Source organism: Lepisosteus oculatus, chromosome 2, assembly GCF_040954835.1.
Source record: "Lepisosteus oculatus isolate fLepOcu1 chromosome 2, fLepOcu1.hap2, whole genome shotgun sequence".
NCBI classification, from domain to species: domain Eukaryota; kingdom Metazoa; phylum Chordata; class Actinopteri; order Semionotiformes; family Lepisosteidae; genus Lepisosteus; species Lepisosteus oculatus.
Window position 1 is genome coordinate 33151841 of NC_090697.1, and position 20050 is coordinate 33171890.

General features: G+C 37.7%; 2 protein-coding genes across 4 annotated transcripts in view; one reads left to right on the forward strand and one right to left on the reverse strand.

Moving 5' to 3' along the window:
- Nucleotides 1-14890, forward strand: part of mettl24 (methyltransferase like 24) — an 80979-nt gene extending 66089 nt beyond the window's left edge. For all 3 annotated transcript variants that reach the window (XM_006626329.3, XM_015355966.2, XM_015355958.2), the window contains one exon: nt 13338-14890. In XM_006626329.3, the coding sequence (XP_006626392.2) occupies nt 13338-13658 (321 nt within the window). In that variant the 3' untranslated portion in view covers nt 13659-14890. The remainder of the gene's footprint in view (nt 1-13337) is intronic.
- Nucleotides 14891-16489: 1599 nt separating this feature from the next.
- Nucleotides 16490-20050, reverse strand: part of cdc40 (cell division cycle 40 homolog (S. cerevisiae)) — a 43380-nt gene continuing 39819 nt past the window's right edge. Inside the window, exons 13-15 of the mRNA XM_006626289.3 lie at nt 18575-18651; nt 17883-18027; nt 16490-17066 (exon numbers count right to left, since the gene is read on the reverse strand). Coding sequence (XP_006626352.1) covers nt 16889-17066; nt 17883-18027; nt 18575-18651 — 400 coding nt within the window. The 3' untranslated portion in view covers nt 16490-16888. The remainder of the gene's footprint in view (nt 17067-17882; nt 18028-18574; nt 18652-20050) is intronic.

Consider the following 20050-nt stretch of genomic DNA (forward strand, 5'->3'; position numbering starts at 1 on the left):
TGTAACACTATAGAGTGAAAAGAGCATTCAGGCACAGACATTTTAACATAGAGGCAACAAGAAGAACAAGAAAGAAGTGGTCATGATGGGAGATTTTTATTTTCCTGACACAAATTGAGAGAAGCCTCAAGGGACACCATAAGACAAAATTTAAATGATAGGTATAGGTAAACTTAACCATTTTGTCAAGGTACATGACTGAAGGAATATCTGTTTTGACCTTTTTTTTCAAATAAGCAAATAGCGAAGATAGATGATGTGATCATAATATATACATATACATGTATGTGTGATCATAATATAATGTGATTTGAAGTACTACTTGAAACTATGGGTTAATGAGAATGAATGATAAAGGTAATATACTTGAAACACAGATTACTCTTAACAGTAAATCAATACAAAAGTGACATAAAAGATTTAATATCAAAATAAAAATAAAGAACTTTACAAATGTTTGAAAAAAGACAACACCCACTTAACTATAAAACCACAATTAATTAATAAAATTAATTGAAAGCACAGATAAATTAATACCATAAAAAGGAATTAGAAAGGCTGAGTGAGAGACACAAAGGATCATTTCAATGGATGGTCATTAAACGATGAAGTATTTCAGAGATAAAAATATAGGAAATTTTAGACATTGAAAGGGAAAAGGCTGGTGTAATAAATTAATATTTCACTCAGGTATTCACCAGGTATTCACCAAAGAGGAAATCAGCAACATGTCTGGGCTGAAGAAGCATGGTAAATGGTATTAGCAAAGAAGAGAGTATCTGTTATGGGGGCTAGAACTACTTAAATCTCTAGGGCCTGATGGTGTTCTACCAACTATACAGGTACCTAAAGAGATAGGAGATGTTATTCATAGACAATCAAATTGGACTGCCTGAAACATGCTTGGCTGATACTTCTACCAAAGCAGTTTAATTTAAATCTATTTGTATTTACAATCTGAGTAATCTAAGTGAAGTACTATATCTTTGTTTAGAGCACAACAGTAGTGTCCCACCTGGGACTTAAAGCTACAAACATCCAGTTACAAGTCAAAAGAAGTTTATGTAATGAACAGTTCTTTCCGGACCCTATGCGGACGACACAATCCGAAATAGTGAGGAAACACTGGGGAAAAAGTCATGCAGGAATACGGGGATGAAAACAGGGGGGCGTGTCCATGCAGTGCTGGTGATCCGGGGAGGTGTGGCCGAGGCAAACAATCCAAAAAATAATCCAGACAGGGAATCCAAAAACAAGCTAGAGTTCATGGCCAGGTGATCCATCCGAAACAGGAGATAAAATCAGGAACCGGGTCGGAACCAGCAAGGGGAACGGGAACAAAGACTTAAAACCATGACGGAGCCAGACTCATCCAGACCCGGGCTCGCACAATACGGAAATCAGATGCAGAGCCTGGAACTGACTGAGTGTCTGGCTTTTGGGAAGGGGAATGGGAAGGAGGCTGGAACAAGGGGCAGGTGCACAGAATAAGTCCAAAGTGAAAAGAGCCGGAGCGCCCTTAAGGAGGAGGGACTACAATCATGACAGTTTAGTTCTTTCAGATTCTTTGGATATTGATAACTTGGATATTGTACAGTACTTTGTACACTGTTGTGTTCAAAAGCCTGGAATGAGTTATTAATGATATCATATTTTGTCAAGCTCCTCGTGAGAATATTGTGAGGACAGAAGAGATTTTTGAAGTGTCTGGAGATGAATGTCTGCTATCATTAGTAACAATATATGTTCAAAGAAACAGCATAATTAGGGGTTGCTAGTCATATTATTTTTAATTGGAAGATGGAAAGCGAAGTGATAGAATGGAATGGTAAATAATGACAATATGTCTGTGCTTCTGGATGTTTTAGTGCTGAGATGCAATTTATATACTTCAGAGCATTTCAAAGCTAATGTGTACAATTTTTTTACATTCTTTAAAAAACTCTGTTGTAGTTCACCAGTGAAAATCAATAAGACAAGGCAATTTGCTGAATACTCGCATTCAAGTCTTAGTAATCCATTATTCTTCAATGTAAACAAAAAGTCAAGAAAGAAAATGGCAGCTGTGATTTCACAGTTGATTTGTTAAAATTTAACAATCTTAATCTTATTATAGTTCAAGTACGTAGCTGTGTCAGCCTGCATAGGCTGCAAAGGAACAGGTAACGGGTTTATTCCATGCTGAAAAGAAAAGAAAGGTAACACAACGTTTCGACCGTGGAGCCTTCTTCAGGTAATCTTATGTTAATTCCTCAAGAATTAAGTAGTAGATCTTCTGTACTGCTTGTATCTCAGAGACTTTAAGATTAAACAAGTAGCTTTTTTACCTTAAACTTGAGAAATGTTACATGGATGGCACTTCACTGATTTGATGGGCAGCTTGCTGTGAGAGGTTACCACCCTAGAAAGTAAATGGAATTTGTGTTGATGACATTTTGAGCTTATGTCCTGAAAATCAATAAAATAATTATTGTCACATTAATTTAGACTAGCACTTCAGATATATTGCCTCATGGTTAGCTTTTAAAAGTTCACAGCATAACACTGTGAGAAAACAAGTTTCTCTTTGTAAAGAGTATTTACATTGTATAGCTAATGGTAGTGCTCTGTGGCAGGGACTTTGTATAAATATGTAGCAGTGTGCAAGGGCAGTTTTAAGTGCTATGGTGTGCATTGATTTACACATTATGTATGAAGTTAAATATTACATTGCAGGACATGCCTTGTACTTTTCCAGACCATGTGTGTTGGAGAGTTATGAAACTGTACTAACTAAATTAATTATAATTGCTAAATATTATTTAACCCCTTTTGGAAAAGGACGTATAGCACAAACACTGCCAAACATTTCCTTGTCTTTCCTGTGTACCATATCAGCAGTGAAGTAGCAGCTAGTACAAATTTATACAATGCTGCATATTGTGTCATATCTAGCTACACCAATATCCTGGAAATATTACAGTATATAAATATTGTAAATCGGGTGGAATTGAGAAAATATGTTGTGGATTTTTACGGGTTATTGGAGGATCATTGCCAAGGGTATAACTCAATCTGCAGGATTCGTTTAGCTGACTACACCATATACACATAATGTATACCTCATATATGTTCAGAGCAGAGAATATGCCTTCATAGAATAAATACAGTACAGTTTTCCTAACCTACATTCCTGAAGACCCCCACAGTTCGTAAGTGCTTGAGTATATGAGTTCCGATTTTCTGTGTTATACTCATCAATGGATACCATAAACTTGCAGATTCAAAATTACCAATACAATAAAGTGAATCATAATGTGTACATATGAAACTGTTGTAAAAGACAATTAAGTTCTGGACCCCCGAGATGAGCTGAACAACTGAGTTTATTGCATGCAAGGAACAATATGATCAAAGAATTGTTCAAAGATTATAGGTACAAAGCCCCAGTTTATATAGCAAACTTTAGCTGTTTCTGATGCAAATTGTTACTATGGTAATGATGGGAGGTCACCTGTGTTCGGATATTCTCCAGACCTTGAACACTTTGAATGGTGGTCCCTTCTTCCCATGGTTAGGAAGTCTGTAGCTCGCACTTGGCATATCTTATCAGTTTACTCCCATCCCTGCCATAACTCAAAAGAGCTTAAGCATATGGAATGTCTTGTACCAAAAGAAGTCTTTGTGCAGAAAGAAATCAGTTAACCCTTTTTTCACATCTTATATCTTTCTTCAAAACAAATACCATAAGTTGTGATTTAAAAAGCACAAATGATAAAAATGACCAAAAAACTGAACATACTTAAAAGAGCATTGAAAACACCGTGATATAAAAACTGCACGACTGAAGTCCCAGCTGGGTAGAAAGCTTTGTGGTGCATGAGGGAGATGCTTGTGGGAGTCAAGAGTTGGTGAAAAGCCGTAAGCTTTTTAAAAGTTTCTGCAGGCGGAATCTCCCATGGTAGGCAACACTGGTATTTACTATGGAAACCATTTATGTGTGAGTTCCCTTTCGGCAATCACGCACGTTGTGAGGGAAACTTGTATTTGTCTATAAAAATGTATCCAAAATTAAAAAATGAAAATGCTTTTCTTATTCTAAACACCCTCCAGATAACATGGTCTACAGTTCTCACACTGAAGCAGCTTGTCTGATACCGAGGCATTCAATTGATTGTTATTTGAGCATAACAAGTACATGTTGAATACATTGAATGGCTGAGCAAGAAACAGAGTCAACAAAAAGTAATTAACAAGCGATTCACATATATGGTGAAATATATACTGCATACCAAGAGCCTGCAAAAGACAAAAGGAAGATATCATTGTACTGTATGTACAGTAATTTTAGTATCTGTCTCATCACACAACAAAAATATTACACTTGTATTGGAATGTTTGAAAATGCATTTTACCACATAACAATAAATTCTAGGATTAAAAGACAAAAAAATGTAAAACAACACATTCCATTTAATATTGTATTTTGTATTTAAAGGCCTGCATGAGTACAAAACAAATTAATCAAAATTTGTTGCATTATTCCCAACACAGAAATAAATCCCAAGAATAATTAGTGTTAGAGTGTAATTAGTATGGACAAATGCTTAACGAACACCAAATTGCTCATTATGAAGTAGAGGAACTTAGCTTATCATTGTTAATGAAAGTTATACCCCTTGAATGAAACTTAGTCTTTAAACACAATTTAAATAGTGTGCTTGACACGTTTGCTCTGTTAACTAATGGAATTACCAGAAATCTTTGAATAAATGTGTACATATAACTACTTTAGAGCACCGAAAGATTTTATCGTTCTTTAAAGGCATAGCTTAGATTTTTTAAAGTACAGCCTATTCATAGCTGCAGTCAGATTTGACTGAAAATTGGTTTAACTGGTGTTTTACTTTTACCCCCAGTTTTTCAAGGCAGTACTTGCAATTTTGTGTGACAAGTGCAGTTCTGATCTGCCTCTGTAAGGATTCACTCATGGTAGCTTGCAGACTCAGAACACATACAGGGCTCAATTACACTAATTTGCAACTCACTAGACAGCGGAAAACTCCCATCAAGCCTTATGCTGTGGGTGAATTCCATACTGTGTTGCAAGTAGGGTTAAGTCACTTCTGTAACATGCTCAGCGCCATTGTGCCTTGTTGTACTCTCCTCTTCTAAACTCCTCCCTCTTCAGCTGCTGGATGTTTCTACAATGGTTAGGGTGCAAGGGGTGATGTCAGTTCTATAAGAGGCTTAGTGATTTCGGTAGAAGTCACTTGATTGCCACACATCAGAAAGATCATTGGCTGAACTTCATGCTAACCACAGCTTCCACAAATGATATACAATACATGGTCAGTTTCCTATATGTGACACATTGCACTGGCATATGCAGTTTATAGAGATGGACCAGCAGTCCAATGATAATATTGTTGTGGGAAATTGTTCGCCAGAGGAGCAGGACACAGTCTGGTGCAGATTCAGTTTTATTCACCTCAATAAGGACAGCAACACGCGCTGGGTCTGCCCCGCAGAACAGACGCACTGCAAGGAGTTCCCACCCCTTAATATAGGGTCAGAATGAAGTATGTTTCACAATCTGAGTGCTTGTCCTGTTCTTTGATATGTAATTACTTCTTGTCCTGCTTTGTCCTACTCCATGTTCTGTTCTTTGATATGCAGCAGTCATTGATCTGCTTTATCCTCGGCTGTTGGTCCTGTCTTTTGTTATGTAGCGTTAAGTCGCTGGGGGGTGCTAAAGCAAGCCAGCTTTATGGCATCTTAACATAACTTTTGTTTAAAGCTGAATTAACAGAACCCAGCAACACCTTCCACAAGTGGTCAAGTGGTAAGATTGCAATGGCAATGCTGTATACAGTATGTGCGATATTTACACGTCCCACTTCAATATCAAGTTATCTGGTCAGTTTTAGTTTAAAGGGGTCCCCAATGGTGGAGGATTGTTTTGGAGGTGTTTGGCAGGTTTCTGAAGATTCTTTATCTAAAGCACCATCGCCATGGAAAAAGTTGATGGACTGTTCCAGTTGCCAATAATGAGCTGATTCAGGATGTTAGGAGCCCAGCTGGACTGAGAACCAAACCGGCCTGGGAGTGAGTTAAAGCTACACTTCCCAGATGGCCATGGTGTGATGTGGTGTCAGGTAAGAGAATGCTATAACTTAGTACATACCTGCTCTTAGTCCTGCACAGGGCAGCATGAGATAGAGCGCACAGGATCCAGTCAAAAGCTAAAGGCCACCCCGTCACTGACAGTAAAGCATAGATGTCAATATAATGACACTGAAAAAGCATCCAAGGACAAACTAGCAATGGGAGATATTACAATGATATTACGATATTACAATATAATATATAATATAATATAATATAATATAATATAATATAATATAATATAATATAATATAATATAATATATTTATATTACAATGGGAGATATTACAATGACTGGCTGAGAACTTCTGATCAACAGGCTAGATAGGTCAAAGGACGTCTTCTCACCAGAAACCTTTCTTATCTTCTCAACCAAAAGGAATGACAGTTGAAGCTTTAATAGCACAAAGTTGGACTCATCAGAGGCAGCCAAGCCTGCATTGCTGCTAAAATTGGAAAGTGCTTTGTTGTGGTCATGAGCAAACAGGCTTCTAATCTTCCAAGAGAACATTTTAGAAGCATTAAAGCATCCAACAGTGATGAAAGTATGTCTTCCTGGTTCAAAGTGATACCAGTAATATTCTGTTATCACTGAATAGAATAGAATACATTCGCACACTTTTTTGTGAGAACTGTGTGATTTACCAACATTTTATTTGTATTTTGTCTGTAAGGGAAACATTTTCTCATTAGTTTTTATCAAATGAATGTTTATTCAAGCGCACTTGAATTAAAAAAATAATTTTCCACGTTACCTTCTCACCCAGTTGTCACAGATAATTAAAATCCTGTTGTTTACACTGCTTAACAGGAAAAATGTACAGTACAGTTTAAAACCAGTAACTCAAATGCTATGTGTACTGTTGCATAATAATATTTCCTTGGGAATTTAATTAACATTTTTTGTAAACATAAGTTTTAAACAAGATATAAATGTTTTGTTTCAATGTAGAGTTTTTCTGAATGATATTGGTAACTTAAATTGTAAAACACCTCTAATTCTAATTCTATACAGTATATTTAAATATCTATTTGCCAGCACAAAAATGGTCACCTTTAAAATGTATTAGGAGATGTGCGTGTCTGGTATATAAATACATTTTCCAAAAAACATTGCCCATTCTTTATAGCTTTAGCGACAGAGTATTAACTTTATTTAATTAATTTATTTTAATATGTTTTTTGGTCAAAATAAACATGGGTGGTTTTATTACACAATATGTTTTAACAACACCCTTTCTGTTGAGATCCTTTTCTTCCGGTATGGCATTGAAAATTGATTTTTTTTTACTATGTAGTGCTAAAAATAGAAACTTAGAGCCAAGGAAAAAAGGGATAATGTGCTTAGTATTTTAACATTACTTCACCTGGGTGAGAAAATAACAGCACTGGTTGAAGATCATTGCTGATACAACCCCCCTCACAAACAAGCAATTAACTAAGGATGCAGCAGCATGGGTGAAGTTGGGGAGGAGGGAAGGGTACTGGAAAACATGCATGCAAAGGTGTGGGCAGCCAGTGAGTATTTATACGTAGGTGAGTGGAAGTGTAAGATAAGAATTTGGCCTCCTAAAAGTCTTAAATAATACCATTTTAAAACTGTAATGGTCTGTTGATGTTTGCTAGAAGATCAGATAAGAACAGAAAATGCAAAAACAGTAAGTTAATTTCTCCAGGAATAACAACACTCAATTAATAGATGCATTTGAGGATGTTTATTGAATATTTATGCACAGTTAGATTTGGTGTAACCTGCTTGGCCAAAGACCAGCCTGGCCCTAAGACGAGGAGACTGAAACCCTCACGAAGAACAAGAAGTGAACAATCAACATGTAGTCTTAAAAATATTCTTCGATTACTCAAATATATCCATAACAGCATCTCTATTACTGAGGCTGTCAGTATACACTAGTAAATAGTTATTTTAAGATCTTTTTGCCTCCTTTTTGCTAACTTGCTGCAAATTTTGCTTTTGCATCTCTCTTGGGACCCCATTTTCACCCTTGCAGCACCTCCCTGTCTTATCCTTTATCAATGGTGAGGGGCTCTGACAGCCCCTTCCATGGGGTTGTAGTTCTCCTTAGCCAGGTGAGTTACCTCAATAAAGCTTACTTCCCCAGTCACGCCCCTTCTCCACCTTAGTACTGGACTGGTAGACTCCGGGTGAGTCATTTTTACTGGAAGAAAATTTACATTACTGCACTGATGGTAAAAGCAGTGATCTCAGCCAGAAGAAATTAGCAAATAACTCATTGAAAGTTAAGCATTTACTGGAATATCATTTGACATTTTTACTTGACAGACAAATTTATCTAGAGCATTAGATAAATGCTCTTTGATATTCTTTAAATGTTCTTTGGCACCTAGACTATCATGTAATTCCGGCGTTGTACATTTTGCAGAAACATTGCATGGTGGTGCAGAAGGCGGGTAGACATAGGTCCAAATAAACAGAGGCTCATTTTCAATAAAATCAGGGGTGTACTGAAAGCAGGGCTTGTCTGCATCCCTTAGCACCACTCCTGTATTTCAGATGAAATTTGTTTTACGTTTGTGGTAGCATGTGCGAGTGAAGACCTCTGTTTGAAGCAACGAGCCCTGCCTTTCTTTTGTCTCTCTAATGCCCTCCATCTTTTCCACAAGAGAGACTTCCAGGGGCCCGTGGAAAGTGCTGATTTACAGTACGGCCTTAACAAGCTCTGCACACGGCAGCACCTTGGCAACCGCGGGGCCTCCTACAGGCTGGTGATATATCTCGTCCTTCCCTTTGTTTAAACCTTGAAAGCCTGCTGCTTTGCCTCTGGAGCCAGTAATGTATTATTGGCGACAACACTGCTGACAGGGCATAACAACAGACTCTAAAAGAGAAAAAACAAAGTATATAAAAAATATGGATCGTCAATATTTGTTTCACTTGACACTGAGCACATCTAGTCTGTCTAGCCACCTCTCATTATCCTTTAAACTCATTCCGCTGATAAATGGCCACCTTCAAACAGCTTTTGTTGGAAAATTTGTTCATCAAACCTAGCCTTCTTCAGTGATTATTCTTTAAAATAAATGTCGTCAGCTCCACCCTAAATGGGCATCAAGTTTAATACGCCTTTGAATTCATATTGAGTAAATGTGAATTAAAGGTCTCTTCCTGACACTTTCCAAATTGCACTCAAAGTGAACATTATTAATCATCAGCTGGTACTTAAATTCCAAGGGTGAAATTGCTTCTTATGTAAAAAGTAAATATGCTGATTTTATATAGTCTAGTGAAGCATAAATCTGTTTGTCCACCTGCAGATCAAGTACCATCATAAATTACTGATACCTCAAAACATTTCTTTAACTCTATTGTAAAATTATGATTCTATGATACATAGCTTTGTATTTATTTTAGCTGCTTCAGTTGTCATGAATTTGACGTCATTAAATGCTTATTTGTGTTATTGTGCCACACCTGTATGGTTTTCAACCACAATTTGAAAACCATACAACCATATGATTGACTTGTCACTTTTTTGCACCTGATAATATTAAAGATATATCAATTTTAAAAAATTAAAAACTCTAATAATTGGAGTAAAATGCTTTTTTTCCTGAAATGTTCGTCAAACACACCTACGAGAGCTGGATAATGAGCCTATGCAGTTTTCTTATTTACTTTTATTTACTGTTTTTATGTTTATATTTAATATGTCAACATAAGTATAAGTATATAAGAGGTTGGTAGTATTTTATAATAAGAATTATAGGGTAATATTTGACTATACGTGAGCCTGGCTTTACACGCTACTCAAAATCCCTAAACATGTATTAAATTGCAGGTCGACTGTACTCAGGTTGTAAAAGATGAAAATGTTCAACTGTGAGAAGGACAGCAACATTGAAATTTTGCTACTTTTTTCAATGTAGATTGCTTTTTAAGGCACTACATAAGACAAAGCTTTTTATTAATTATTGAGATACATCAACACCCTGTTGCAAACAGAGGACAAAAGACCTTGATTACAACACTATGAAAACATCAGAAAAGGTACATACAGTAGAGCATCATCACCAAAAAAAAAAGAATGTTTATGTGCACTGTAATGCAATGTCTTTATCCATTTACGTTTTTATCATCAGGATACATGTTCTTAAAAATGTTGGTGTGTTAAAATAATGTTATTAGGCACTCTAACTGCCCGTTACACATTTAACATGATAATCAAATACCAGTAATGTTCCTAGAAGACATGCATTTATATAATGTGAAAAATTATTGTGTGTTGTTGTTATTATTAGTCAACAGAAAACTCCTTTCAATCATCAGCAGTCAGCTCTATGATATTGGAGCGAATATTAGAACTTGTACACACATAACAATGAGGGTGACACGATCAGGCAGTGGAACAGCATTGAAGCCATACAGTGCTGGGGCCCTAGGTTCAGTGCCTGGGATGGTGTCTGCATTGAGTTTGTATGTTCTCCTCATGTTCACATAGGTTTCCCCGGGGTGCTTTGGTTTCCTCCCACAGTCCAAAAACATGCTAATAGATCAATTGGCTTCTGGGAAAACTGGCCCTGGCATGAGTGTGTGTGCATGTGCCCTGCGACAGACTGGTGTGTTTGTAGGGATATGCTCTGGCTCCCACATGACCCTGTACTGGATAAAGTGGATGGAAAGACATACTGTAATAATGAAGAATCGTTACTACAGGCTACGCACAGTATCCTCTTTCCCAGGCAGTAATTACCCAAGTCTGGTGAAAGCTTTGCTTTAGAAAGCTGTGAACAGATACCGTATACAATTCAGAGGATGAAACCTCGTCAGTGGACAGAGATTCCCACAAGGAGATATTCAGGGACTAGCTTTTAATTAATGTTTCTGCCAAGGGAAAAGAAAAGGCAGCAGAGCTCTGAAATTGCAATGATGAAATTACTGCGGGATGATGGATTCATCCCCCAACCCCCTACCCTGCAGGCTCAGAGTAACTGAGATTAAAGCCATGTTATTGCTGTGCAATAACAGCTGCTCTCCCTCTCAAACCAAAGGACAACCTTCTACCACAGGCAGGCAGTGCTTATGAAGGATAGGACCACAAAAATACAATAATAATCTTGTTTCCAGGGCAATCTGATGCATCTTTCTGTCACTGGGAAGTCATTTGGGAACAATTGAAGTGGAGATTATTTTTAACACATCATGTGGAACACCTAATGATTTTAAGAATTTGTCATAGCTAATTTACAAAACATTTCTTGCAACTAACAAAACGGCAATTAAAATTTTTAATAAATTCCCAATTATAACTAAAAATTATATTTTTGTGTGAACTTGAGCACAGAGCTATATATGTAATCACCTAATAGCAATTTCAATTAGCCTTAGAAACACCGCTGTTTTCAGCCCAGGAATCCAATGCTGGCAGTCCTAATATTGACTATGAAACATGCAGTAGCTATGTAACAGAAAAACCTTCAGACCCCTCATCAATTCTGACTGTTGTAAAAATGTATGATCCCTGAAGGTTGTGTTTTGACTGCCAAAATCAAAGCTCCTGGTACCCATCCAAGCATTTCAGTAACATTTTCTGAAACAAGCCTGCTTGACTCCAGTCTGATAAGTGTGTCAGCAGGACATAAGTAACACCTGAAAAGCAGGTCAGCGGAGTTTAACTGTGTTGCTTTAAAAGTGACTATACAGTTAGATATCATCAGGCAAGACAATGGTCAGCAAGGCTGCTTTGCAGCACAAAGGCTGTGGGTTCAATTCTGGACCTTGGGTGCTATCTTTATATTCTCTGTGTTTGCTTGAGTTTCTTTTGGGTGCATGCAGTTTTCTCGCACATTCCAAGAACGTACTGGTAGGCTAATTGTTTTCTGAGAAAACTGGCCCTGGTGTGAGTGTTTGTGTCTGAGTCTGCACTGTGATGGACCAGTGTGCTACCCAGGGTGTATCCTGCCTTGTGCCCATTGCTTGCTGGGATAGGCTCTGGCTCGCCTGTGACCCTGAATTGTAAGAAGCAGTTAGAAGATGGATAGATTAGGTGTCAGTAATTGTAAGAGATTCAGTACCCGAATAGTGCCCTAGATACATGTTTGCACTGTTGTTTACAAGTTTAAAAACTAGGAACTTTGAAGATAAGCCTGAAAACTTAATGATTTGCTACAGTGCACCTACAACTAATGAGTTGGGTTGTTTTATAATGACATGGATGCTATACAACTATAAGTCTTAGAATTAATATATAAACTTCCTTGAAACTGTAGAGATCCTCAGCCTCAGTGAAATGTGATTATCAAAAGACTCACAATATATGAGTACAATTGGATACACAATATAAGTATTCTGGTCAGTCTTGGAGGTTGTAAAGCACAGCTTTCTACACTATTCTACAAACGGAGACTGCATCATTGGTAACAACAGGAAGTGAACAATTATCTCTGTCTAAGCTATATCAGCGGTCACCAAGCTGGCTCCTGGGCAGCCACTGGCCATCAACTTTTATAGAAAGCTTTTAAGTCATCAATTTCTAAAGACCAGGGACATTTTTACTGTAATCAGTTAAACAGGTGTACATCAATTAAGTCATTTACAGATTATCCAGGACATAAACCAGTGTTCCCTTCATTAAAGCATCACTTGCTTCATTAATCAGCTGTTTAAACAAGCGATACTAAAATTGAGGTGATTTACGGTAACATAAAGGATTATTGGATTGGGGCTCTCCAGGACTATCGCTGGAGACCCCTAAGCCAACAAACAAATGTACCTTGCTGGTCTGAGAAAATGTGCTGGCTGGATCCTGCCAGTATTTAATTAACAAATGCTTGTCCAATTATGGAAGATGACTGAAGCCAGCAGTTGGGCACTATCCACGGGGTTTTTACAGCTTGACATTTTGAAATGCAAATGCCTAATCAGATGTGGTTCGTTTGATTGAGCCAGGCCATAAAAAACAAATCATGGTTGAAGACGGAAATAAAAATCAAACCTAAAATAAACCCCTTCTTTAATAATACTCTGGAAAAGCTGGCACATTGTTCACTGTCGAAAAGACAATCAGCAAGACTTTACGATATGCTAATGTATATGATAGAATTAAGACCGAGGCAATACGAATCTTTCATGTGTTACCAAGGCACATACACATTCTAAAATCCTTGCAAAATTTAGGCATGTAATTCGAACTGATCCTTCTTTTGTTTCTTAGATTGATGTACTGAAGGCTGACATGGAAAGTGCAGAGTGGAAGATTCTGGAGAACCTTATACTGGAGAGAGTGATTGATGAGGTTGGGCAGCTGGTGTTCGAGGTGCATCTGCACTGGCCGGGTTTCGAGGTCAGCGGGGATGACAGCACAGTGGTGCGCTACTGGTACAGCCTGCTGAAGGAGCTGGAGCAGAGCCACTTCCGCCTCTTCTACAGTCACACAGACCGAAGCAGGCCCCGCCTCTTCCTGCACCGGAACCTTTTCAACGCCAGCAGCACCTACACTCTCGGCTGGGTCAACACCAGGTGGACGCGGCCGTGAGCGGCAAAGACCTGCATCGTTTCAAGTGTCAGCCAGGTCTGGACAGAAACGGGACAGGTCTTGAGTCATGTCAAAGAAACAACCTGTCAAGGAATCATCCAAAAAAGCTAATGATGGAAGTAATTAACCTGCTGCCTTTCCCCGACTCTTACTTTGAGGCCAGTGATTATTATGGGCAAAGGCTGAAAAGTTGGCTATTAGAGCAACATGTACAAGGCCAGCAAGAACAAGTTTTTCTCTTGAACAAATTCAAAGCATGTTAGAAACCTTTATCACCATCTTGACTTTATCTCCAACTCTTCCTGTGGCATTATGAACCTCAGCGTTTTAAAAAAAAACCAATATAGTCGTGTCTCTCTTCTCACTTGAGCCTTCATGTTATAGGTTCTCAAGACCAGTTCACGATCGTGCTTTTAAGCACTTCTTCCAGTGGTTGTATGGTTTGGCAAGAAGTCAGTGTCTCAATAGAGCGATTCTCTCAAAAGAAATTCTCTTAGCATAATCCGATGAAGGCAAGGACATTTGTTTGAACATGCTTCATCTACCAAGCTTGTGAAGCAAATCCAGAAGACTGCATGGAACATTACCCCTTGTAAAGGGGAAGAATCTGAAAAATATTAACGGCACTGATTCATCTTTTCCTGTGAAGTCCAGGCCCTTACAGCAGGCTGAATCTGTTCTCTCTTTAAGGAAGGCAAAATGGTGCTGTAACAAAAGCAACAGCTAAGCAAAAAGTAAATATTGGCTTCCCGAAGGCACAGTAATGGCATTCCTATCTTTTTCCAACTCAAGGACCCTGATGCTGTGTTTAAATAGCATGGCTTTGTAACTACTATGTAGTTAAGAATTCCTCTTCAATTGTCCAGAAACTGTGCAGGAATTCTAGATAATCACACAACCTATACACAATCTTACCAGCTTGTGTTTTCTACTCTTTTTACATCAGGACTGATGTTGCTGTATTCAAAACCTTCCCATATTTTTGATTCTGTATCAGAAACTCCTATTTTTTTTTCTAAGGGAAAGCTACCGTCTTTGTCATTCTGATTTTTTTCTAAGCAGCTTGCACATTCAGTAAGAATAATTAAAGCCAAACAGATTCCTTTTGGCGGCTGAACTCAGTGCAGCAGAACAGCCGGTTTCCACAACACACCAAAAAGACTGTAATAAGTAACTGTCTTCGTCAGGCAGAGAAAACTCTCTCTCCCTTGTATAATAAAATATCAAGTGGGCTGCTGCAAAGGATTCTTTCAGTCCCCTGCCCCCTCTCTCCTTTGTTGCCAGTTTTGAAATATTGAGAAGCACAGAGTTCTTTTGTTCCTCAGATGACTGTGGTTCAAATCCTTCTGGAGACCTCAGATTTAATTAACATTTCTGAAAAATAAAATCTTTTGACGCAGTATAAGCAAAAAGAAAAGTGAGGGTAAGTCCAAACACTACCCTTCGCTTAACAGAAAGCGAGCAGTTCTGCATAAAAGCCTTTGGCGTGCCGCTTATGTGCAGTACAGTCATTTTTAACCCAAGTATTGTGTCTAAAAAAATCATTTGCAGGTGTTAATAGTCAAAAAGACAACAAGAGTTCAGTACATAAAAGTAAAACTATACAGTGTGCCAATTAAATGACCCTGACTGAAGACCAGTTAGGGCTTGTTCTGCATCTTTTTTTATCTATAACTTAAATATAAATACAACACACTTTTAAATGATTAATAAAAAGAAGAATAGCATTTAAAAATGTATTTTCCTATTTCTGCTGTGGGAAGCACCCCCCCCCAACCCCTGGGCATTCCTGCCTGACAGCTGTAATGCTGACAGAACTGCACATCCTGCCCTCCCTGTATCCAATCCACGAACATGCCTCACTTCAAGAGCTCATCTGCTGGAAGTAAGATTCTCCAGTTTCATTACTGCAAGTTGAAGCCCTAGTGTCTAATAAAGTGTCATTCATTTGCTAATCTGGTGTCCATCATTCCCACTAGAACCCTTTGTCCATCCACGTGTTCTGTGCTCACAGGTTCTGTCCTGGTACAACACAACTTTATTCTTTCGAGAGGCTCTTGACAATCTATGTTACTAAAAACATATGACAGTACATCAAGTAGGAAAACAGGATAATCACGTATATATATATGTCACCACCTTCTGTTGATGTGAAATTGGGAAGGAACTAAAATAGACAAGTTCACCTTAACATATCAGTTAAAGGTGCTTTCTATGCAACAGCAAGCATAAATAGTGCACACCATCTGGGCCAGTGCTGCACAAGCTCCCCATTAGGCATGCCGATGAATAAAACAGCCACACTCCAATCTTTAAAATAGCTACAAACAAAGCCTAAATTTCAGTGTTTTACAATTCTGAAGAGACCCAGTTACAATAATTGGCTATAAGTTATCTGTTAATTCCGTGGTTAGGGCTCTGGAGAGTTCATGATCCCAGGCCAAATCCAGCTATAAAAGTGGGTACCGAGCTGCATATGCAAGAAAAAAAATGTAGACTGTAAGCCCTTTAAGTCACTTTGGATAACTATGTTGTCATATTTTTTTCTTTATAAAATCCCTTTAATGGTCAGGCATGGACAAGCAGCTGACAAGTAATGACTAACAAATGAGTATAATATTTTTGTTAATCAAAGACAGTATTGCACTGACATTTAGGTACCTATGTCTTTTATATTTGAAATCAAAAGTGTAAATTATGCTCTGTTTTAAAGAGACAAAGCTGCTCAACAAAACAGCTTCATATTTCCTTTGCTTCAATGTGGAACTAGTTAAAACAAAAGAACTGTCATACAGTCTTCTAATTTCCAGAATATTTCTGAAGAGACTGAGTAGAAACATATGAAACTTTATTGAGACAAAAAATAGCACAGATAGGAGTTGACAGTGGATTTTTCACAACTTTAAAATTGCAACAAACCCAGTATAATCTGTGATAAAGAGTGATTAACTGTCTTATGACCAAATCATTTTCTACCACTTTAATTAAAAAAGTAAAAATACAGACAAGCACAATAGCCTGACATATTCTCTTTTCTCAGTGTCACGGCTGTCTGTAAATGACAATAATACTTATGGAAAAAAAGACTTTCACAGAAGGACTGGATGCCAGCCCTACAAATCTTGATGGATTTTTTTGGTGGTCACCTTTTTCACCAAGGAAAACATTAATGGCAGTCAACGGAAGGCATTGATCAGATCCCGTATTTGCGATGTTTCCAAGTATCCACTTCAGTCCCAGAGCTTAATCTGCCCATCCCAGCCACATGTGATAACTTTAGAAGTTTCATGTGGGTGCCAGAGTGCGCTGATGCACACTTTATCGTGGGCTTTGATACGATGATACAGCTTTGTTGTTTTCCAGTCCCAAATGTTCAGCTTCCCATCAGCATCTCCTGAAACCACGTAGCTGTAGAGAAAGTGGACAATCTTAACAACCAAGAGGGAGCTGTAAATACAAAAACGTTCACGCATCTTATGCCTTAAAGGGGTTTAGAGTGGTCTCTGTAATGTGAAAGGAGTAGGTTTATTTATTGTTAAAATTACAACTTCCAATTAGCATGATAAATGAAGTCTGGAAGTTTTGCTGTAAGTCTGCAAAACAGATATTGGTTTATAAACCAAAGAGACACTTGGATGAGCAGGCAGTTCATGTGGATTGCAAGCAAGCTGTGAACACCAGTGATGACAAATGCATATTAACAAACAATTTAATTTTTTACACTGCTGAATTTGTAGAAAATATAGCATTTCATAAAAGCTGTGACATTTTCAAATCAAATTAATAGAGCTTATAGCACACTCTTCAAAACAGGGACTGACAGTACACTTTGACATAAAGCACTTCATGGTAACCGTAATGGTCACAGCAATGCTTTTGCAGAAGTACATTTAAATATATTAATCATAATGGTGTTGGGGATTCTGGCACTTAACTGTGTTCATGTTGAAAACTAGAATAAGGATGTTGTGTCCAAAGTGTATTTAAGTGAATTTCTTCAGGTGCCACTAATGTGCAAATGATGATCTTCAACTTAAATCAAATGTGTTTCCTGTCACCCGCGGGTACCTTTAAAACTGTAATTCTTAGGAACAACATAAAAAAGGGCTATTTTTTACATTTAAAATGCCAAGAAAAGCTGTGGAGTTAAATTATAACCTTGAATTAATTCAGTATTCTTTGGTATACTGTAAGGGCTGACAGCAGAAACACTGAACCTTTTACCTCATATCTGGTGAAAAATCCACTTGACAGGCATAGCCAGCAACCATGTGGCCCTTAAAGATTTTCTTCTTGTTCAGTCTAAATCTGTTCTGTGCTCCAAAGATGAGAATCTGGTTGTCCATTGACTGGCAAGCAAGCCACTTACCTAGAGGCAACACAGTGAAACCATATTTACCATCATAGCAGTACAGATACTATGCATTTTCTCTAGTATTATACTTAATTTTTACAGACATTATTAATACACTTTGCCTCAGATAAGACAGATCTTTTTGATTTCTCAAAAAAATCCTTTGTTGCACTAAACGTCCATCTATTTTACACTGACTAAATCAATGAGTTTTGTATGACAGGGGGAAGAGAGCATCCCAGCATTCTGTTTTTTGCCTGTTCCCAAAATCACTTAAATATCTGGATATCTACATTTAGAATTAGTTAAAATATTTATAGGGGTTTTAGGATGTATAACATTCAGTTCTGTGTAAATCAATAGAACAAAACATATTTCACAGGTATAACAAAAACTTAAAAGGTTTCAAGAACATTTGCTACTAGGTTCAGTCTGTGCACAATAAGAAAATTATAAACCATTTAAGGATTTTAAAAAGCACACAATATTAATCATTCTGCATGTGACAAAGGCAAACTATTACTAAGCTGCCACACACAACTTTACTGGACATGAGACTCACCATTTGGTGACAAAGTTACAGCGGGCATTGAATGCATGCTTGGCTCTGCAATATACTTGAAGTCAACAGGAATGTCCCTGAAAACAAACACACACACAGGAGAGGTGACTGCAGCGGGCTGGATACTGGGGACTACAGAGCACGAATTGTTTGCTGGTGCTGTTTGCATTCACTCAGAAAATGCTGAGCCTTAATAAAAGAAAGCCCCAGAAGGACGAGACTCTGGCTTCCCACAACAGCAGTCTAACTTGAGAATGGGGATCAAAGCAACTTAAGGAAGGCAAAAGCAAAAACTCCTCGCCCTGCTGATGCTGTTCTCTACAAGGTGCAATCAGGGGGCTGAGCCTTCCAGCACACAGAGAATATACCTTTCTAAGAACAGGACCTTTCACTGTAATGTGAATTGTATTCATTTAGAACAGTCTTCTAATGTATAAATGTCATTTTGTTAGTTCTCAATGTATTTTCTAATTTAAGATTAATTAAAGACTTGAACATCACGTTAGAGAGTATGGTTTGTTTCAGGACCTAGTATATCATGTTAAAGAGGAGGAAAAACATCAAAGTGACTGGAAGATTTGCTGCAATTTTTATTTACAGAAAAATGACTACAGTGCTTTCCTCTCTCCAGGACGGAACCTGATAGGACGTGAAACAGCTGTTTAGGTGAGACTGAGTATGAGGAGTATCAAATGTTTGAATTACAAAGAATTTCTACATTATCTTTCACTGTTATGTACATTAGGCTACATGACCAAGGAAACAATATAACGGTTCTGTGGGTTACATTACAACCAATAAAACCTGAAAATACAGGTAGTTTTGAAAAATTCTTCTTTTGCTAGTTGCCTCGGTTACTTGTTAAAAAGTAATGATAAATCAATTCAGACTTGCAGCTGTTGTTCAAGCAGTTAATCACCTCAGTCAGTGACACTCTACCTCCCCCCCAGAAAACATAATCCAAATAATTGAATAATCATTTCCTGCAGCTCTAAAGAAAACAGAAATATGAACAGCCTGCTGGCTGCATATACTGCCTTACTAATTAAGGCAATTCATAACCTGCGAAACAAACAGCACTGTGAAAGCTCAGGATTATGTGATTCAGTCTTTGGATGCCATGACATTGTACAGTAATAACAACATTTAATTTGAAAAAAACATAAAGCAATACAAATCTAGAATGGATGGTTGCTCAGAAATATGTCAATTTTGTTTGATCATTTATCAACTGCAGTACATGCAATCTTGTAATCAACTTTTAAGATTAGGATAAACCAACTAATGTTGACCCATGGTGTTCCATAAGTGTTCCAGGAAAACAGAAAGAACACAATTCACTGCTTAAGCTTAATCCTTAACAGGATTAAGCAATCCTGCTATATTGTTAGAACAGATACCCTAGAATCCTACAGGAAACAGCTCAAATCAACACACAACTTGCAATCAAAGCTGAGGGGACAGACCATGTTGGTA